This window comes from Phoxinus phoxinus, assembly GCF_949152265.1.
Source record: "Phoxinus phoxinus genome assembly, chromosome: 21".
NCBI lineage: Eukaryota > Metazoa > Chordata > Actinopteri > Cypriniformes > Leuciscidae > Phoxinus > Phoxinus phoxinus.
In genome coordinates, this window is record NC_136896.1 from 26,212,775 (window position 1) to 26,229,437 (window position 16,663).

The following is a 16,663-nucleotide window of genomic DNA, read 5'->3' on the forward strand; positions in this document are numbered from 1 at the left end:
GGCCCTTACACATGGCTCAAGTCAGGGCTCCAATGCCTTCAGCACTTTGGCATTCACCTGAAAAGCAGATAGCAAGGTGGCAAGAAAGCCGTAGGACGAACAGTATAAATAGTGCAACCAAATGAAACATATTTGAGCCTACAAAAAATAGGTCCTTGCGATTACTTAGAATCATTGCAAATTTTTTTTCATTTTTTTTACTCTATATGTAATATGTTTTCGATGATATTTCGCTTTAAACAGATATGTTCATGATCACTCAGGAAAATCTAGAAGGTGACCCTCATACAAGTGTACATTTACTCCAAGTTGTAAGGTTAGGGTTATTCTCACAAGAGTTTTGCAAAACAAGGGCAGGTATACAATCTAGGGCAGGGATGGGCCAGTCCGGCCCAGGAGGGTTCAGGATTCCCTGGTCTGCAGATTTTAGCTCCATCCCTAATTGGAAATTACAAGCAGGTGTGTTTGATTAGGGATGAAGCTAAACTCTGCAGGACAAGAATTGGCCATCCCTGATCTAGGGCGTTATGTTTAGATTTTTGCTGGCACCATCCATTTAATGATATATCATGCTAATTGTCCAGTAATCAATGGGAATTAGATTCAAGTTACAATTGAACCATAGTGTTGCAGCATTTTCATGCAATGTTGTACTGGGGGTAATGTTGTCCCTTGACACTCCCCAAAGTGCATTGGGGAATACTGACGTGAGTCATGTGAAATGGCCAAAGTCACAAAGATGATGAGTGATTTGAATTGTTAACTAAATATTCTGAATGATAAAAATCATGGCTAATATCAATGTAATAGGTTGTGAGGCAAGGCAGAAGGCTGGCTCCACCACCAGGCAAGTCTCCACCATGGAGGCCCCCTAGACTAGCTTTTGGAGACCAACATCCAGGGCTTGAGAAACACCTGCCTGGGTCATCTGAGGGCATCACACACCCTTACAGTTCAAAGGCTGAAACTACACTCAAAGCACCCATACAACTCAGCCACATGTTTGACAGAAGGCCCGGTCCAGCTCCATTCCACCTTCCATGGAAGAACAACAAAATTGTTCCGATTGCAGTTCCTGAGGAGAAAGGAGGAAGTACTGATGACCCCAAACCAACCAGGATGCAGCATTCAAACTGTGTGGACAATGGCATGGTCATTGATGGCAGCTATTTCCAGACTAAAGAAGCCATGCCTTCAGCAAAGACAAGACTTGGCAAAGTTTTAAGTCAGATGAACATCTTTAAAACATTGCAGACTCAAAAGAACACTCTGAGTAGCATTAGTGGGACTGTAGATCATGAGAGTAATGGGAACGCCTCAAACTCTTGGGTACTCAATGAGCCAGAGAGAGAATCGCAGCGAATCCCAGGTGATATTGTGGAAAGTGAGCAAGAAAGAGGTAGAAACTGGGAAGACATAATTCATCAGTCGTACACTGGAAGTGCCATGTCCTTCACACCTTACCATCCATATAGACTCCAGGAAGGAGCACATATGAGTAGTTTAGACTCCGATGATGATCAAGACCAGAGTCCTGTTGATTCAGACAGGGAGAGCCAAATAAAAACTCCGCTAGATGACACTGAAATAGAGTCAAGGACTGAATCAGACTCAGACCAAGACACAGAGATTGAAACAGAACAAGAGTCAGACACAGAGAGAACATACGAGACGGAGAATGAATCTGAATCCGGACAAGAGGCTGCAAAGGAGTCAAGCTCGGATGAAGATAGCAGTGGAATAGAGAGTGTCAAATCAGAGGAAAGAGGAACAGTGTCACCTGTCAGGTCTTCCCAGTCCAGACACACCAGCACAACCTCTGAAAGCATCAAGTTCAAAGCTAGTTTTGCCGGCAGTGGTACACAGAGATCAGCAACCTACAGGCAAAAGAGCAGCAGATCATCTCGAGAACCTGCAACTACTTTCACTCACACCAAAGCATTAGAAGAGACCATCATGAATGAGGATGATAGGGAAGGCAAAGAGCAATTGAAAGAAGGTGACTCTGAGGGCCAAAATAAGTATCCACAGTCTAGGTCTAAAAGCAGCCATTCTCCAGAGAGAAGACCAGATTCAAACTTCCACAGCATGAGCAGCTTCTCAGTGGCCAGCAGTAGTGTAGCAAGAGCTTTAGAGATCGACAAACTTTCTCCAATAGATGAGAACGAAGAAGGAGAAATGACTCCAGAGAAAAGTGGCAGCCCTGGTGATAGTGCAAGCTCTTCGGATAGACCAAGAATCCTTAAAGTAGATGGGGAGGATGAGGACTCTAATTCAGATGCAGTCGATACTTTCGGTGCCTCCTGAAGTATATTCCGATATGTTCAGTAAGACTAGCCATTGCCTTCATTTCTTGTGTTGAACTTTTTATTGGCCTTTTGAATGCCCTCATCTGATTCGAGTTGTTCTTCTTGTCTTCCTCTCGCTGAGCACAACTTGGCATTTCTCCTTAACCTTTGCTGAATGACATGCATGCTCTTTCCTATGTAGTCTTTCCTGTACAGGTCACCCTTCAAAAGTTTAAGTCAGCAATTAATGTTCAGATCAAAAATAGGTTGGTTTTTGTTGTATAAGAAACCTGTAATCTAATGACATTTGGTCAATGAGCACATTGCTTTTAATGATCTCATGGAAGGACATTAAGTGTGTGTGTGTTAAGTTGTTTTGTTTTTTAATGCAGTGGTGGTCTAGGAGGGAATTTCTGGGGAAGCTGATCTGTAAATGTAATATTCATCAAACCTGCTTTTGTATTAATATACTTGATAATTAACAGCACGTTATAACAGTTTTCCAGATCACCAGCCCAACCTTTGTCATATGAAACAAATGGATATATCTAAAAACATGTATGTATGAATGAATGGAGAGCCCTATTCATCATACATGATTTTTTTTAAAGCTACACTGTGTAATTTATTAAGTTGATTCTTAGCAAAAACCTCATTAATGTATAATTACTTCTACAACTAATCAAGTATTCTCGTAAACATAGAATCTGCCATTTATAATACATACGGGTGAGCTTCTTGAATGGCGGAAGCCATGTTGCGCCTTCATCTTGAAAATACATTAGCCAAAGAGGGACATACCTGGAAATTCAAGCTTCGCCTTTCGCGTTTTTACACTCAGTGGCACCGTGACGAATGCGAGCGGGAGATTACTCGCGACTGCCGGCAGATTTGAAATAATACTGCCACCGTAGGAGTTAAAACGCCCTCGGAATGGGAGGGGCTAGAAAATAATATTCAGTTGGTTAGCATATACAATTTCACTGCTAGATGGCAGTAATTCTTACACAGTGTAGCTTTAAATAATATATATATTCCTTTTTCTTTTTGCATCTTTATATGCACATTGGTAGGAAATCAATTAAAACAACAGTTAATAATATAAAGCTTTTTGAAAAGGCTCTGCCTTCCTTGCCTCCTTGGACAGAACACCACTGTTGTGTGCTGTGTAAAAAAAACCCCACTTATGTTATTCTGTAGTCATCTTACACTCTTGTTTTCTTTTTTTCAGTACGGTAGAAAAAAGAGGATCAAGCTAATTGTAGATCGTGAATACGAGACCAGTTCAACTGGAGAAGAAAGTGCACCTGAATCGCACAGGAACCGCCTATCTAATGTGAACAGCCACAGCAGCATTAATGGGAGCATATACTTGGCCCAGAACGGCTCAATAATCCGGACACGACGGGTCGCACACACCAACAACATCAAGCTCAACTCTCCAATACGACTGGGAAAGCACTTTAAGAAACTGGACAAACTTGCTGTTACGCACGAAGAGCGAATTCCTTTAAACAGCCCCATAATCACTGGCGCCTCAGCAGGTGAACAGAACCTCATGACCAGGCCCTCCAGTGGGTCCCTGGCCTCCAGCACCACAGGCCCAGAGAGTATAGCTTCAAAATCAAACGTGGTAAATGGTGGGGGTGAAAGAACACAAAATGTGGATGAACAAGAGTCCACAGTGGACAATCAGGAGGTGAGGGACCCTTTAGGATCACACAGTGACCGCACTCAGTCCGACGAGGAGGAGCTCTGGATGGGGCCTTGGAATAACCTGCACATACCAATGACAAAACTGTGACTTGTGACTTACAAACAGATGCTCTATTGTCTTAAAGAACTTAAGAAAAAAAAGCTGAATTTGCAGCATAAAATGATGAAATTGCACTTTCATTCAGTATTATATTTGCTTTTCCATGGCCCTGAACAATGAGCTTCTCAATGATTGTTGCATTCATAAGTACCTTAAAAATCAAACACTTGTTTTTAGCCCATTGATATTTGCTCATCAGTACTTTATTTTATTATTTTTTGGAATTTGTTAGTGTATTGTATGCTTTCACAAATACATTTTTGTGCTTTTTACCGTTTTAAAAGGCAAAAACAATTGTCTGCTGAAGTGTATTTTTGGTAAATAGTCACCAATGAAAAATAAGTGTGATGAATATAAGGTTCACTTATGCGCCGTACATTTGCTTAATGCCACAGTCATTTGAATGGACTTGCACCAGAGTTAAAAGTGCTATATTTTTGTGCTTTTTATACCGAGTTATATCAAAACAGATTTATTGCGTATATGGTCACATTCTGTTACAGAAACTTGCCAAACTGAAGAGAACAACTTTTGTTTTTGTTGTTTGATTTTTATTTTGTTTGATTTTATTTTTATTATTGGCAGGCAGGCAAATATTTATATATATATATATACACAGGTGAAACAAAAAAAAATATATAATATCATGCAAAAGTTCATTTATTTCAGTAATTCAACTTAAAATGTGAAACTAATATATTATATAGACTCACTACATGCAAAGTGAGATATTTCAAGCCTTTATTTGTTATAATTTTGATGATTATGGCTTACAGCTATGAAAACATTTTCACAATATTCTATTTTTTAAAGTTTCACCTTTCACACACACACAGGTATATATATGAGATAGCAATTTAGAAATTGCTGTCATTGTGCAGCTTTTGATGATTTCTGGCTGTTTCAACAGAGCAGAGAAACGGCACATCAAATAAAACATTCCTGATAAAACTACAGCTTTCCATTTATCCATAACTTTCATCAATATAATGAAACAAGAAGGCGGCACATGATTTGTTTACTGCTTAAATATACATTATGGAATTATCTCCATTGAGATCTGTGGTTGAAACAACATTGACATCAGGTGTGCTTCGGCACGTGGATGAACCTAATGATGTTTTAAGCGGGGCTCCAGACTGCAACTGAACGGTCACATTTCGGGCTTTCCTGACAGTGTTAATGATTTTACTAATGAAAATAAATGTACATCTGCAGGGAATAACTCAAGCTCAGGCTACTGCTGTCAACTCAAGTTACTGTCAAATGCGCATTTCTAATTGACAAAACATGCTATTATTAATATTAAATGAGCATCTGTAGAACTTGGTGGCACCGGTGCCCCTGCTCTCAAATGTTAGGCTGGAGTTATTCATCAGAATGGTATTTTTTATTACTTGGCCCGCCAGACCCACGGATTATCCGCAGTGTCCGCGGATATAACCGTGATCCGTGCATCAATAATATCAAGCCATCGGGTTTATCCACTCAGAATATGCAGCCTATAAGCACAGCCCATAACAAGCAACCAATGAAACAATGTTAAGTCAATGTTGGTGGCTCAACATTAATTGCATTGAATTAACATTACAAAGTTATGTTTCTTTAGTATCACTTTTGCACCTCAGTTACTGTTGAAGCAATGTTGAGATTTCAACCACAAATCAATGGTAATATTATTGATTCAACATTACAAAGTGATATTTCTTCAGTAGGCCTATCACTTTTGCACCATCAGTTCCTGTTGAAACAATGGTGAAATTTTTAACAAAAAAAAACAATAATAATGTAATGTAGTGATGCTAGTTCAATATCACGTTTGCACTTGCCATTACTGTTGAAACAAGGGTGAAATTTCAACAAAAAAATCAATGGTAATTCTATTAAATCAACGTTACACTGTGATTTATTCTATACATCACCGATGTTGAAGCAATATTGAAATTAACATAAATCAATTGTAATGTCAGTGAATCAACGTTACTCTATGATTGATTCTACATCACTGCTATTGAATCAACACTGAAATGAACAAAACAATCAATAGTAATATTGTTCGATGTCACAGTGTGATATTTTTTTCTAAATCACTTTTGTTGAAACACTGAAATGGCAACATAAAACAATGTTGCGATATGATGTACCAAGTTAATATTGAAACAACATTAATATTTAAACTACACTTCACTGGCCAACAAATTCCTGACAATTTCATAGTTTGAATTTCAAATGACAACTTTCCAGCAGAGTCAATTTATTAACACAATCAATTACAAAAATATATAAAAGGTTTCCATAACCACCGTTTTCGATAGCAGGAAACAAATCATATGGATGTCAATGGCTATACTGTCAACTATCTGGTTACAACCTTAATTCTGGTTCTCAACAAAAATGATGGCTTGGATCAAAACTCAACATTGTATCAATATCACCATGCTATCTGGGAGCTCACGTCACCAACAATGTCCGTCTGCCAGTTTTATACTTCAATTGCTATAGAGGGCCAAAAGTTACTATATGCCTGTTCCAATACCCACACTTGCGGTCATTGTTGACCACTTGTCAACTTACATGACGTATTTCCTGAATTCAGCCAAAGGGTTCAAGTGAGTGTGAAGACCGCATGTGAGTGAAGAACTTATTAATATCCAGAACATAAGTATCGCACTTCATATTGTGTGAATGCTTGCAAATCGCATCTCTAAATGTGCTTGCTAACACGCTGTAGCTAATGTGGCTAAAGTTACCATTGTCTCTTTCTGTATTCACAGTGACCATAGCTATGTTTTGAAAAAATAATAAAAGTGTGTTTAAGAATCATACAGACGGTGAGCGTTTTCGGGTTAAAAATAAAAAATAATGACATAGCTCTGGTGTCTGTAAACACAGTAATAGACAACGTGCTAACATGCACATCTGCAAACATTCATGAAATATGAAGTGAGGGAGTGAGTAGTCAGTGTAGGGAGAAAACTGGAACAGCATTTATGCTGCATTTGATAACCAACTGGATTAGGTTATTTTAGTCAAGATACACAAATGGATTTGCACATCTGCCAAACTATAACCAATGTAGTCATGTCCAACCTGGTCAGATCACTCAAACAAACACTGCAATTATGTTTAGTCCCGTTACAGAAATGACACACTTCACCTTTAAGCTATAGCGATGAAGAAACACCAAAGCTTGAATGTTCGGAGGTTACGGGAGAGGGGGACAACAACTATTCCCCCATGAACACATTTTAAGCCCATCTCTGAAATTGCCTCTGCAACCACTGTGACCTTACCCACCGATCCTCTCTCTTCAATATCCTGTCAAATTAGTTTCATCCGATGACACCCTTAAAAACAACCCAGACCCCCTGGCTATCATAATCCATCATGAAGTGTCAGAAGAACGGGTTTACTGAGTGTGTAGCCTTAAAAATAATAGGCTGGTTATAAAGTTGTCCCTTCTCTAAACAGTACCTGTCAAAAGTTTGGAAACATTCAAATGTTTTAGTGTTTTTGAAAGAAGTCTCATACTCACCAAGGCTGCATTTATTCAATCAAAAATACAGTGAAAACAGTCATATTGTGAAATATTATTACAAATTAAAATAACTGTTTTCTATTTAAATATATTTTTAAAATGTAATTTATTGCTGTGATGCAAAGCTGAATATTAATTACACCATTCTTCAGTGTCACATGATCCTTCGAAAATCATGATTCTAATATGCTGATTTGATGCTTAGGTAACATTTCGTATTATTATCATAAATGTTGAAAACATTTGCTGTTTAACATTTTTGTTGAAATGGTCATACTCTTTCAGGATTCTTCGATGAATAGAAAGTTCAATGAACAGCATTTATTAAATTGGTAACACTTTACAATAAGGTTCATTAGGTAGGCTAACATTAGTTAACATGAACTGTAAAAATGAGCAATACTTCTTCAGCATTTATTAATCTTAGTTAATATTAATTTCAACATTTAATGCACTGTGAAATATTTCACATTAAGAAAGATTAATAAATACTGTAACTAATGTAGCCTATTGCTCATTTTTAGTTAATGTTAGTTACATTAACTAATGTTAACTATTTAACCTAATTGTAAAGGGGTAGGCTACCATTAAACTTTTTAAAGCATATTAAATATATTTTTTTACCATTATAAATGCCTTCACTGTCACTTTTGATCAATGTAATACATCCTTGATGAATAAAAGTATTAATTTCTCTCTTGTTTAATCGTAGCCTATAGGCTACCACAAATGTTTGAATGTTATCATTGTTTCCATAAAGTTTACCAAAATGTTGATTATGCTTATTCCCATCATGTTAAAGTGAACAGTGATAAACACTGTCGACTGTCGAGCAAAAATTATAACAAAAACCATAGTCCATAAAGTAATATGTTCGTTTTGTGTGAGGAACAGACGCTAAATCTTCTCGTGTTTCAGAGCACGTGTTGTTCTCATTTCCCCCACTAGCAGGCATAAGTGAACATTTGATGAAAATCAAACGACCTCTGTTGCAGGCAGCGCCTTCTCCACTAGGTGTCACGATACTCTAATATTTGTGCTAACAAATCTGTTGAAATTGATAGGCTATGTGTCTTAGTCATTTTAAACAATTGTATTTGATTCAAGAAACACGTCCAAACCTGTCAGTGAACTATCAAACTCACTGACACCCTTATGCAACATCATGTCTGAAAACTCTTCAACCCAAAAGTCACGAATTCCCTTCCATTAAACAGCCCTTAGGGAACACACTAACGTCTGAATCATACTATTAAAAATGCCAAGAGCAAGAAAAAACACGATTATCCAGGGCTTGGCGAAGTAATTACACTGTAATGATTACTGATGAGCTCATGTTAATAACGTCCGCGGCACTTTGATCTTCAGATCACGATACCAGCAGTTCATTATTTCAAACAAACATCCGAAAAGTAAATAAAGTCAATAATTACAAGCTGGCATACATGTTATTACGGGTACCTGCCCACGCGTCACGGATATTTAAAATTCTACAATTAACCATCAGATGAGAGACAGAGCGAGCGTTTCAAAGTATCAAACTGCACATCCTGGAGCCAAGTGTCAGGGTGTGTGAGCGTGTCTTTAAAAAGGGCTAAATACATAAACACACACTTTTTTTTCTTTCTTTTTTTTTATACCTACACTCCACTGGGTGCCATCCAAAAGCTCCCAGCCGACAGTTTGGCCTCAGTGGTTAATGGGTTTGTGGTCATGTTTTAAATGCACTGAATATGGAGACACACCTGACACATTCAGTGTCAAGATGAAGATCCCTTTGATTGTGGTAATTAAGCGTTGATGTCTTTGTTGTCAGGTAGACAGCGCTTTTGTTGCCATTGGACATAAGCGACAAACGTATAAATACCTCATCCGTTGAAAGCATTTTAAACGTGGCAAATTTCCACATAAAATTATTACATTAATATATCAGATCTATCTAATCATGTTTGTTGGATGTAACCAACCTGTTTCTGTCAGATTTATCACAATCATTCAACCAATCCCAGATAGCAAAAAATATCCACACGGCTTCTTTTTGCCGCCGGCCCTAAGCTGTCGGCTATAGGTGCGTCTCGCTGGCGGGGATACAACGTTTGCCGCCGAATACGTCACTCCCATTTTATGCGAGATGCCGCCGCCGAATAGCCGGCGGGCCGACTGCTTCATTTTCTCTGGCGGTTGCCTCCGTCTAATGGACCGCGGCCAGCTGGCGGCAAGCCGCTTTGAAATACAGATTTCTACTCTCAAATCGACCAGCCATGTTGCAAACGCATGTTGGGAGTTAGTGGAACTGACAGCATTTTAACTACTTTTCACATTTGAAGCGATTATAAAATCATAATAGCCTAAATTATAGCTTTTTTTTTTTTTTGCTCCAAAGCCATTAGGGTTTAAATCCTGACTCTTGATTCCATAAGGTAAGGTTTAGGAAATTACATTTAAATGACGTTGAAACTCTGAAGTGATTATATGTAAAATATATCAAATTATTTTATGCTCTTAGGTGAAAATTGTTTACATTTCTTTGATTTATGCACAATTGAGACATGCACCAATAAACCAAAAATAATTCATTTTGTAAAACTTAAGTTACTTACTTACTTGCAATAAATAACTTTCTGATTCTGATTAGGTTTAAAATAGATATTTCATTCATGGTATGAACAATTTAGCAGAATAAATTGATGAAGTTAGACTTTTTACCAATGCCTGACTAATCAGTGAACAGTGAAATACATCTGCAACATGGCCAAAGGTATGGCCTACTTGATATATTTGTATTCATTTGCAAGTGCAACCATGGTAATATCAAAACCCTGTTTTGACCTGAAGGAAGGAAAAACTCTAAATTCTCCTCTGGCTTCAGAGCTGCGCTGATAGTTTTGTGAAATAGCTCCTGGCCCCGCCCCGCCCCTACTGTCGATGACGCACTGGAGCCACTGAGGCTAGCTCCTCCCGAGCACATTCGCAGCAGGTCGCCGCTCGCACCAAAAAGCTGGATGCCAACCGCCGTAAAATTGGAAAGAAGAAGAAGAAGAAGAAGAAGAAGAAGAAGAAGAAGAAGAAGGTCGCCGCTCAATCGCGAGTTACTGTCAGTATTTACTACGTTACAGCCTGCAGTTTGCTAACTAGCAAAGTCATCGACTACCATCGTTTAAGTAAGTACATGTTTTCTTTTTGTGTAACGCAATAGCATGTTTACATTGTTTTTAGTTTATATATTTAAAATCTGTAACGTCATCTTTGTTCAGCCTTGTTTACGCAATGTTGCTAGTAACGTTACATGTAGAAATATAACTAGCTACAGTAACGTTAGGTGGCCAAAGCTTTAAAGTTGCATCTAAGTTTAACTTTTGGTGTTTTCTTATAAAAAATAACGATGTATAGGTAATTTAAATTATTTTGTTTGCCTGAACAATGCTGCTAGTCCAGTAACGTTAGCTAGAGGTGCTAGCAAGTGTTAGCTAGCACATGCTGTTTTTTAACTTTTGTTGAGGTTAAGCAATGTTGCTAGCCTAGTACACGTAGAAATTTTACTATTTTACATATAGAAAGACTAAGTTTAACTTCTGGTGTTTTCTAACAAAACAGAATGATGTATATAGGTGTTTTTAATTTATTTTTTTGTCCGAACAAATATGCGGCTAGTTCAGTTCACCGTGTAGCTACAGTGGCTAGCAAGTGTTGTGCTGTGTGTTACTGTACTGGATTTAAGGCTATTGTGATTTCTAATTCTGTACTTTTTATGTTTGAGGACAATTCTGTTTTCACTTTAATCACTAACGTACACTCAATGAATACATTTTATTTTTTAACAATTTCACTGTTCCACGTTTGGCTGATCAGTTTTGTCTCCCACAGCATAGCTACTGTATATTCCTAACGTTAACAATGCGGCTTTGTTCACATTTTCTTGCAGATACCTTGACCAGAGCATAACTGGTTATCTTCACCCATGAGACCTACTGTTGGACAATCGTTTTGGCTTTAAAGGTAAATGCTTCGTTAGTCACAATGTCTAGTTGCTGGGCCAAAAGGAGAAGGATTTTGCGCTAAACTAAGTGTTACATTTAAGTCCAATTCATTAAATGTATGCAATAACTTCGAACATATTTTTACGTCAATGATTATCAATAGGGGAAAGTAATCACTCCGTTATTGGTCCTTGGACTCCCCTGGCATCTTGTGTTCACCATGAAGTTTTCAGCTATGAAGGTATATTCTAGGCCTATGTCTTAATGGCCAGTGTTTTAACAGTATTGAAAATAGTGCCTTTTATTTTTTTATGTAGATTTCCAGAGACTCCGGACTGAAAACCGAGCCCTGAGGGAGGAGAACCAAGCTCTAAGGGAAAGCAATGCACGAGTAGGTGAGAACATCCACTCTTCTTAAATTTTACTTTTTTGTGTGTGATGTAGGTTCAAAACTATCATATGCCTTTAAATTTGTAGCTTCGGATGACAGTGGCTCACTTCAAGAGCAGGTGAAGCAAGTTGGGACAATGTTGAAGACGTTTGCTCGCACTGGGCAATCAGGTACAACTTGCAAACAACACCTGTAGTTGTTGGTTTAATTCCCACTGGGGCCACCTGTACATGTAGTAGACCTAGATAGTAATGTCATAGTTTAGTAGTTGAGGGACCAGGACTAACTATTTTATTCTATTATTCCGGGAACCCCTGTAGGTGCAGATCAGACCCTAATGCTGCGACGTCTTGGAGAGTTTGGCGATGTTGTGCCACATGGACCACAAAATGGACACTATGCTGCAACATTTCAGTGCCAATGTGTCTGTTGGAGAGTTATCTCTGCCAGGGGATCTGTTACTCCCCCTAGACACCCAGGAAAATTTGGCGTTGCTTGACGATAGTTTGAGGCAGGATAAAGAGCTCCAGGAACGATTTGTAAGTGTGCTGCTTTCGTTTATAACGCCGTAGGGTAATCTAAAAAGTCAAATTAAGATTGTACCCTGCATATTCTACAGTCTGAATCCACAGCCTGTCACATTTTATATTTAATTATGAGAAGCTTCAGAAAAATGTAATTTGTAACACTTTTTTGGATTTTCAGCTTCGGTTTTTGGCTATCTAATGTGGGAGGGACCTAAAGACAACAGTGTGGCGAATGCTTCAGAGTATATTCTCTAATCCGCTTTCCATTAATACAACCTGGACTGGTGTAGGGGATAAAGCATGTTTTAGAGACCTGTTCCTGAAGACCATTGTTCAAAGTAAGTTGAATATTTTTTTTTTATATTTAAGTAGATGTGTATGGCCTTATTCCATTTGAATGGCATGACACATCTGTATTTTCTACAGGGGCCATCCGGAAGAACCCGGCAACCCAGGATGCCACTGATGAGGCGGTCCAGGTTAATGTTACGCGTTACCTGAAAGGAGCATCTGACCGTGAAGGCGGAAAAAGGCGCCGCACAGCTGAGAGGGACCCACAGCCAACCCCTTAAACCTAGGCTGACTACTGACACCCCAGCATCACTGACAACTGTAACTCTTTCGTTGTCCTGCAGTCAGTAACATCAAGAAGCGCCAGACTACTCACCCAATCCACACTGTTCACTGTGGAACTAACTTTATTTTTTTATTTTTTTTATTCTCCCCCTGACCCTGCATTACCAAGGATCTCAATTACTTTAAATACTATTTGCTGCTTATTTCATTTGTTACCGTGCTTAACTATTCTATTGTTAAATATAGCTTGCAAATGCTTGTGCCTCAGGTCAGCATTGTAGTTATAATGGTCTTTTCTACTACTGTTTTTACCTTAGTATTTTTATATATACATTTTATACATGTATATATACACGTCAAGTTTTGTTTATCACAGATACTAGAGACAGATCTTATTGCAGCACAGTGTAAATCTTGTGCCCCAGGTCAGCAATGCCATTATAATGGTATATTCTAGTCCAGAGCTTTACTCTAAATTATTAGGCTACCACTTATCCTATTGTTAGAAATGGCTTGAAAATGTGATGTTATATCTTGATTTATTTGCTATCCTGCACTTTCTTTGGTACCAAATATCCTCATTACTTGTTATAATGTTTACTGTAATTCTTTTCATCTTAGAGCTGACCTCTTTACATTATTAACAATTATTGCAAGTGCTATAATTTACTGGCAAGGCTGTTTTTTTTTTTACCAACATTTATTTGGAAACCTGCATGTTTTTTATCGTGTCTATATATATATATATATAATTTTATTATTTATATTTAAGTGATCTTACAAATTTTGTTTCAATGACAGTTACTGTACTTTGAAATGTGGAAATAAAACGTCAAATGTAAATTTGTCTGGTTTGATCAATCATTATCCTTGTTAAAACTGCATGCTATAAATATAAAAAATATATATTCAATAAGCGGCGGCAGATCGCTCAAACAGCGCTTGCCTCCGACGGGCCGCGGAAGGGCCGCCTTCGGTATAACGGTGGCGGAACGGCGGTTTTAAAAAGCGGCTGCCGCCAGCGGTGCGCCCGCAAACGTGTTTGCGATTACGCCATTCTGACGCTTCTACTGCCTCCGGAGCACCGCCGGTGGTCCGCCGACTCATTGCTATCTGGGATGTGATTTTCTTCAGACCCAAACTTGGCTACATGTACTTTTCCTTAAAATCAAACTTAGCCATTTTATATTAAACCAATGTATTTTCATTCAAACAGCTGTTACATTGACTTAAGATAATACATACAGTAGCATAATTCATAAATATGGACAATATGTACACCAAAAAGCAAACAAAAATAGTATTTTGTTTATTAATTGAATACATTTAACACAATTGGAAAAAACAAACAAACAAATGGACACATCACAAACTGTATATGGATGGAATAACTTTATAATATCAGGATCAAATGACTCTCGTGTCGTCCTAAATATGACTCTCTCTCTATCTCTCTCTCTCTCTCTCTCTCTCTCTCTCTCTCTCTCTCTCTCTCTCTCTCTCTCTCTCTCTCTCTCTCTCTCTCTCTTCAGATGAACACAAACAAAGATTTTATGGCCCAAAGGCCTAGTGTAGCAGGCTAATTCACGAGACTCGCAATGTGAAACCAGACATAGCAACTATTTTTGTGAACTGTGTATATTTGGAGTCATTTTTTGGCTAGTTTTTGGTTTCCTAAACTATATGCTAAGTGTTCCTCTTCCTGTGTAATTTATATCCATACAGAGAAAGTTAGTATTTGAAAGATGTTTGTGATCATCCTGGTGAAAAAAAAAAAAAAAAAAAAAACTCACACACTGCTGCACTTGCGAATATGCCGCATACTCTAGGAGAGGGAAAAAAATTGATGGCATCCCACCCAAGCATTTTATTATTTCTGAAAGGCAGGGCATATAGAAAAATATAAGTTTGGCAGTCTGGCTCTCGTAATGAAGGGGTTGATCAGGCATGGCTCCAGCGCAGACATTTGAAGATATGCCTTGGCCATCGTGCCACCGTAACCAGTAATATAGCATGTCACAGGAATATAGAAACGGTCCTTCATTTGCCTTCATGCGTGCTGTTTGTACCTGCACGCTTGTCAGAACTCACGTTTTGTCTCGCATTTGTTAAGTGGAGTTGACCTCGTAAACAAACCAATACTTGCTGTCCACAGCTAAACATTTATTATTATTTCCCATTATTTGTTCAGTTGGCTTTTTCACATTTTATTTTGTTTTTATAATTTTTCGTATTTTATACACTTTTTGTATTCTAAATATGTTTTTATTTTGTTGCATGTACTACAGTACATGCTCAGGCGTAGCCAGGGCAGAGCAACAAGATGCAGCGTCTCATTACCCTCTCAGGGAACCGAGTTACACACGTAACCTGAGATGCTGCCTTTCGAGTGGAACTCAATGCCAACGTCAACGGAACTTGATTCCAACGTCGCCACACCTAAGGCAAAGAGGGCTGTGTATAAGCACAAACTCTTATTGAGCGCAGACTAGACTTGGACTAACCCTGAGGATATGGGATCCTGGGGTTGAATCCATGTCTAAGCTAAAAAACCTAATGTAGAATGTGTGGAGAGGACCAGCCTTCTGCAGCACGAGCATTTTGTAAAGGTGCACCTCTTGCAAGAGCTCTAAAAGATGCTACACTCCAATGGATTAGGCCCTAAAGCCTGGAGGTGAAGCAACGCCGCACGCCTCATCCGCCCACACTCCCGCCACAGAGAGCGAGTTTCTGCTGGACTATACAGGGTTTTTTTTGCATTTGAAGAGGATGATCCTCTGCCCCGCTGATTCCACTCAGCATTAGTTCTCCTGTGTCTCTTCTGGTTCCGCCCAGCATTAGTTCCCCTGTGCTTCCACTATGCCCTCAGCCTTCCTCTCCCGCCTCCTCTTCAGACCTCAGTCTGTCCCTCTGATCAGTCCCTGTTGTCCCCCCATCTACCTCCTCTCTGTGGTGTGGATCCAGCTGTGGCAAGCCGTTTACCAGCGCCGCCTGAATGTACGGGTCCCCTGGCTCCGCCTCCAGCTGCTGTTCCTGCCGCTTTACCTCGGGGCGACGTCCAGGCTCCTCCGCCTTCGCTTCTCCCTCCCTCATCTCCACCAGGGACCATCGACCTTCCGGCTCCACTGGGCTCCCTCTGTTCTCCGGCTCCACCTTGGTCTGGAGGTTGCAGCATCTACGCCACTGATTTACGAGCCATCTGCGACGCTCCGTCTCTCCACCCCTACGGCTCCATCTGGCTCCACCGTCTTGCCAGTTCCCCCTTGGCCCTCAGTCTCCTCCTCAGGTCTCCTGTACCCTGGTTCTACCTCGGAGTATCGTTGCTGCTGCTGTTTCGTCACGGGCTCCGAAGCTGGCAATCTCGCTCTGGACCATTGGCTTTTCGTTGGGCTCCTCCACCATCAGTTCCGACATCGTCAATCATCCCCATGGCGTCGAGTCCACCTCCACAGCTCCTCCCTTCTTCAACTTCGCCTTGGGATGTCATCCAAATTTAGCTCTGGGTTCACGTCGGCCTTTGTCCGCCCCTGGTTCCTCGTTGGCTCCTCCC

At 39.5% G+C, this 16,663-nt stretch overlaps 1 protein-coding gene and 1 long non-coding RNA gene across 9 annotated transcripts in view; both read left to right on the forward strand.

Moving 5' to 3' along the window:
* The window catches only part of pcdh15b (protocadherin-related 15b), a 191,608-nt gene extending 187,218 nt beyond the window's left edge, over positions 1–4,390 (forward strand). For 4 of the 7 annotated variants that reach the window (XM_079596482.1, XM_079596483.1, XM_079596485.1 and 1 more), the window contains 2 exons: positions 811–2,327; positions 3,520–3,648. In XM_079596482.1, coding sequence (XP_079452608.1) covers positions 811–2,307 — 1,497 coding nt within the window. In that variant the 3' untranslated portion in view covers positions 2,308–2,327; positions 3,520–3,648. Of the gene's footprint in view, positions 1–810; positions 2,328–3,519 lie in introns of all 7 variants that reach the window. The other 3 variants (XM_079596487.1, XM_079596488.1, XM_079596484.1) reach the window with 2 other exon arrangements.
* A 6,279-nt stretch (positions 4,391–10,669) lies between these two features.
* LOC306989870 lies at positions 10,670–13,823 on the forward strand. 2 transcript variants are annotated; one of them, XR_013795759.1, is made up of 8 exons: positions 10,670–10,803; positions 11,565–11,638; positions 11,783–11,860; positions 11,937–12,014; positions 12,097–12,180; positions 12,331–12,549; positions 12,716–12,875; positions 12,964–13,823. It is a non-coding gene; the product is annotated as an uncharacterized lncRNA (long non-coding RNA). The 2 variants fall into 2 exon arrangements; XR_013795758.1 differs by having other exon boundaries at positions 11,783–12,010.
* The last annotated feature ends 2,840 nt before the right edge of the window (positions 13,824–16,663 follow it).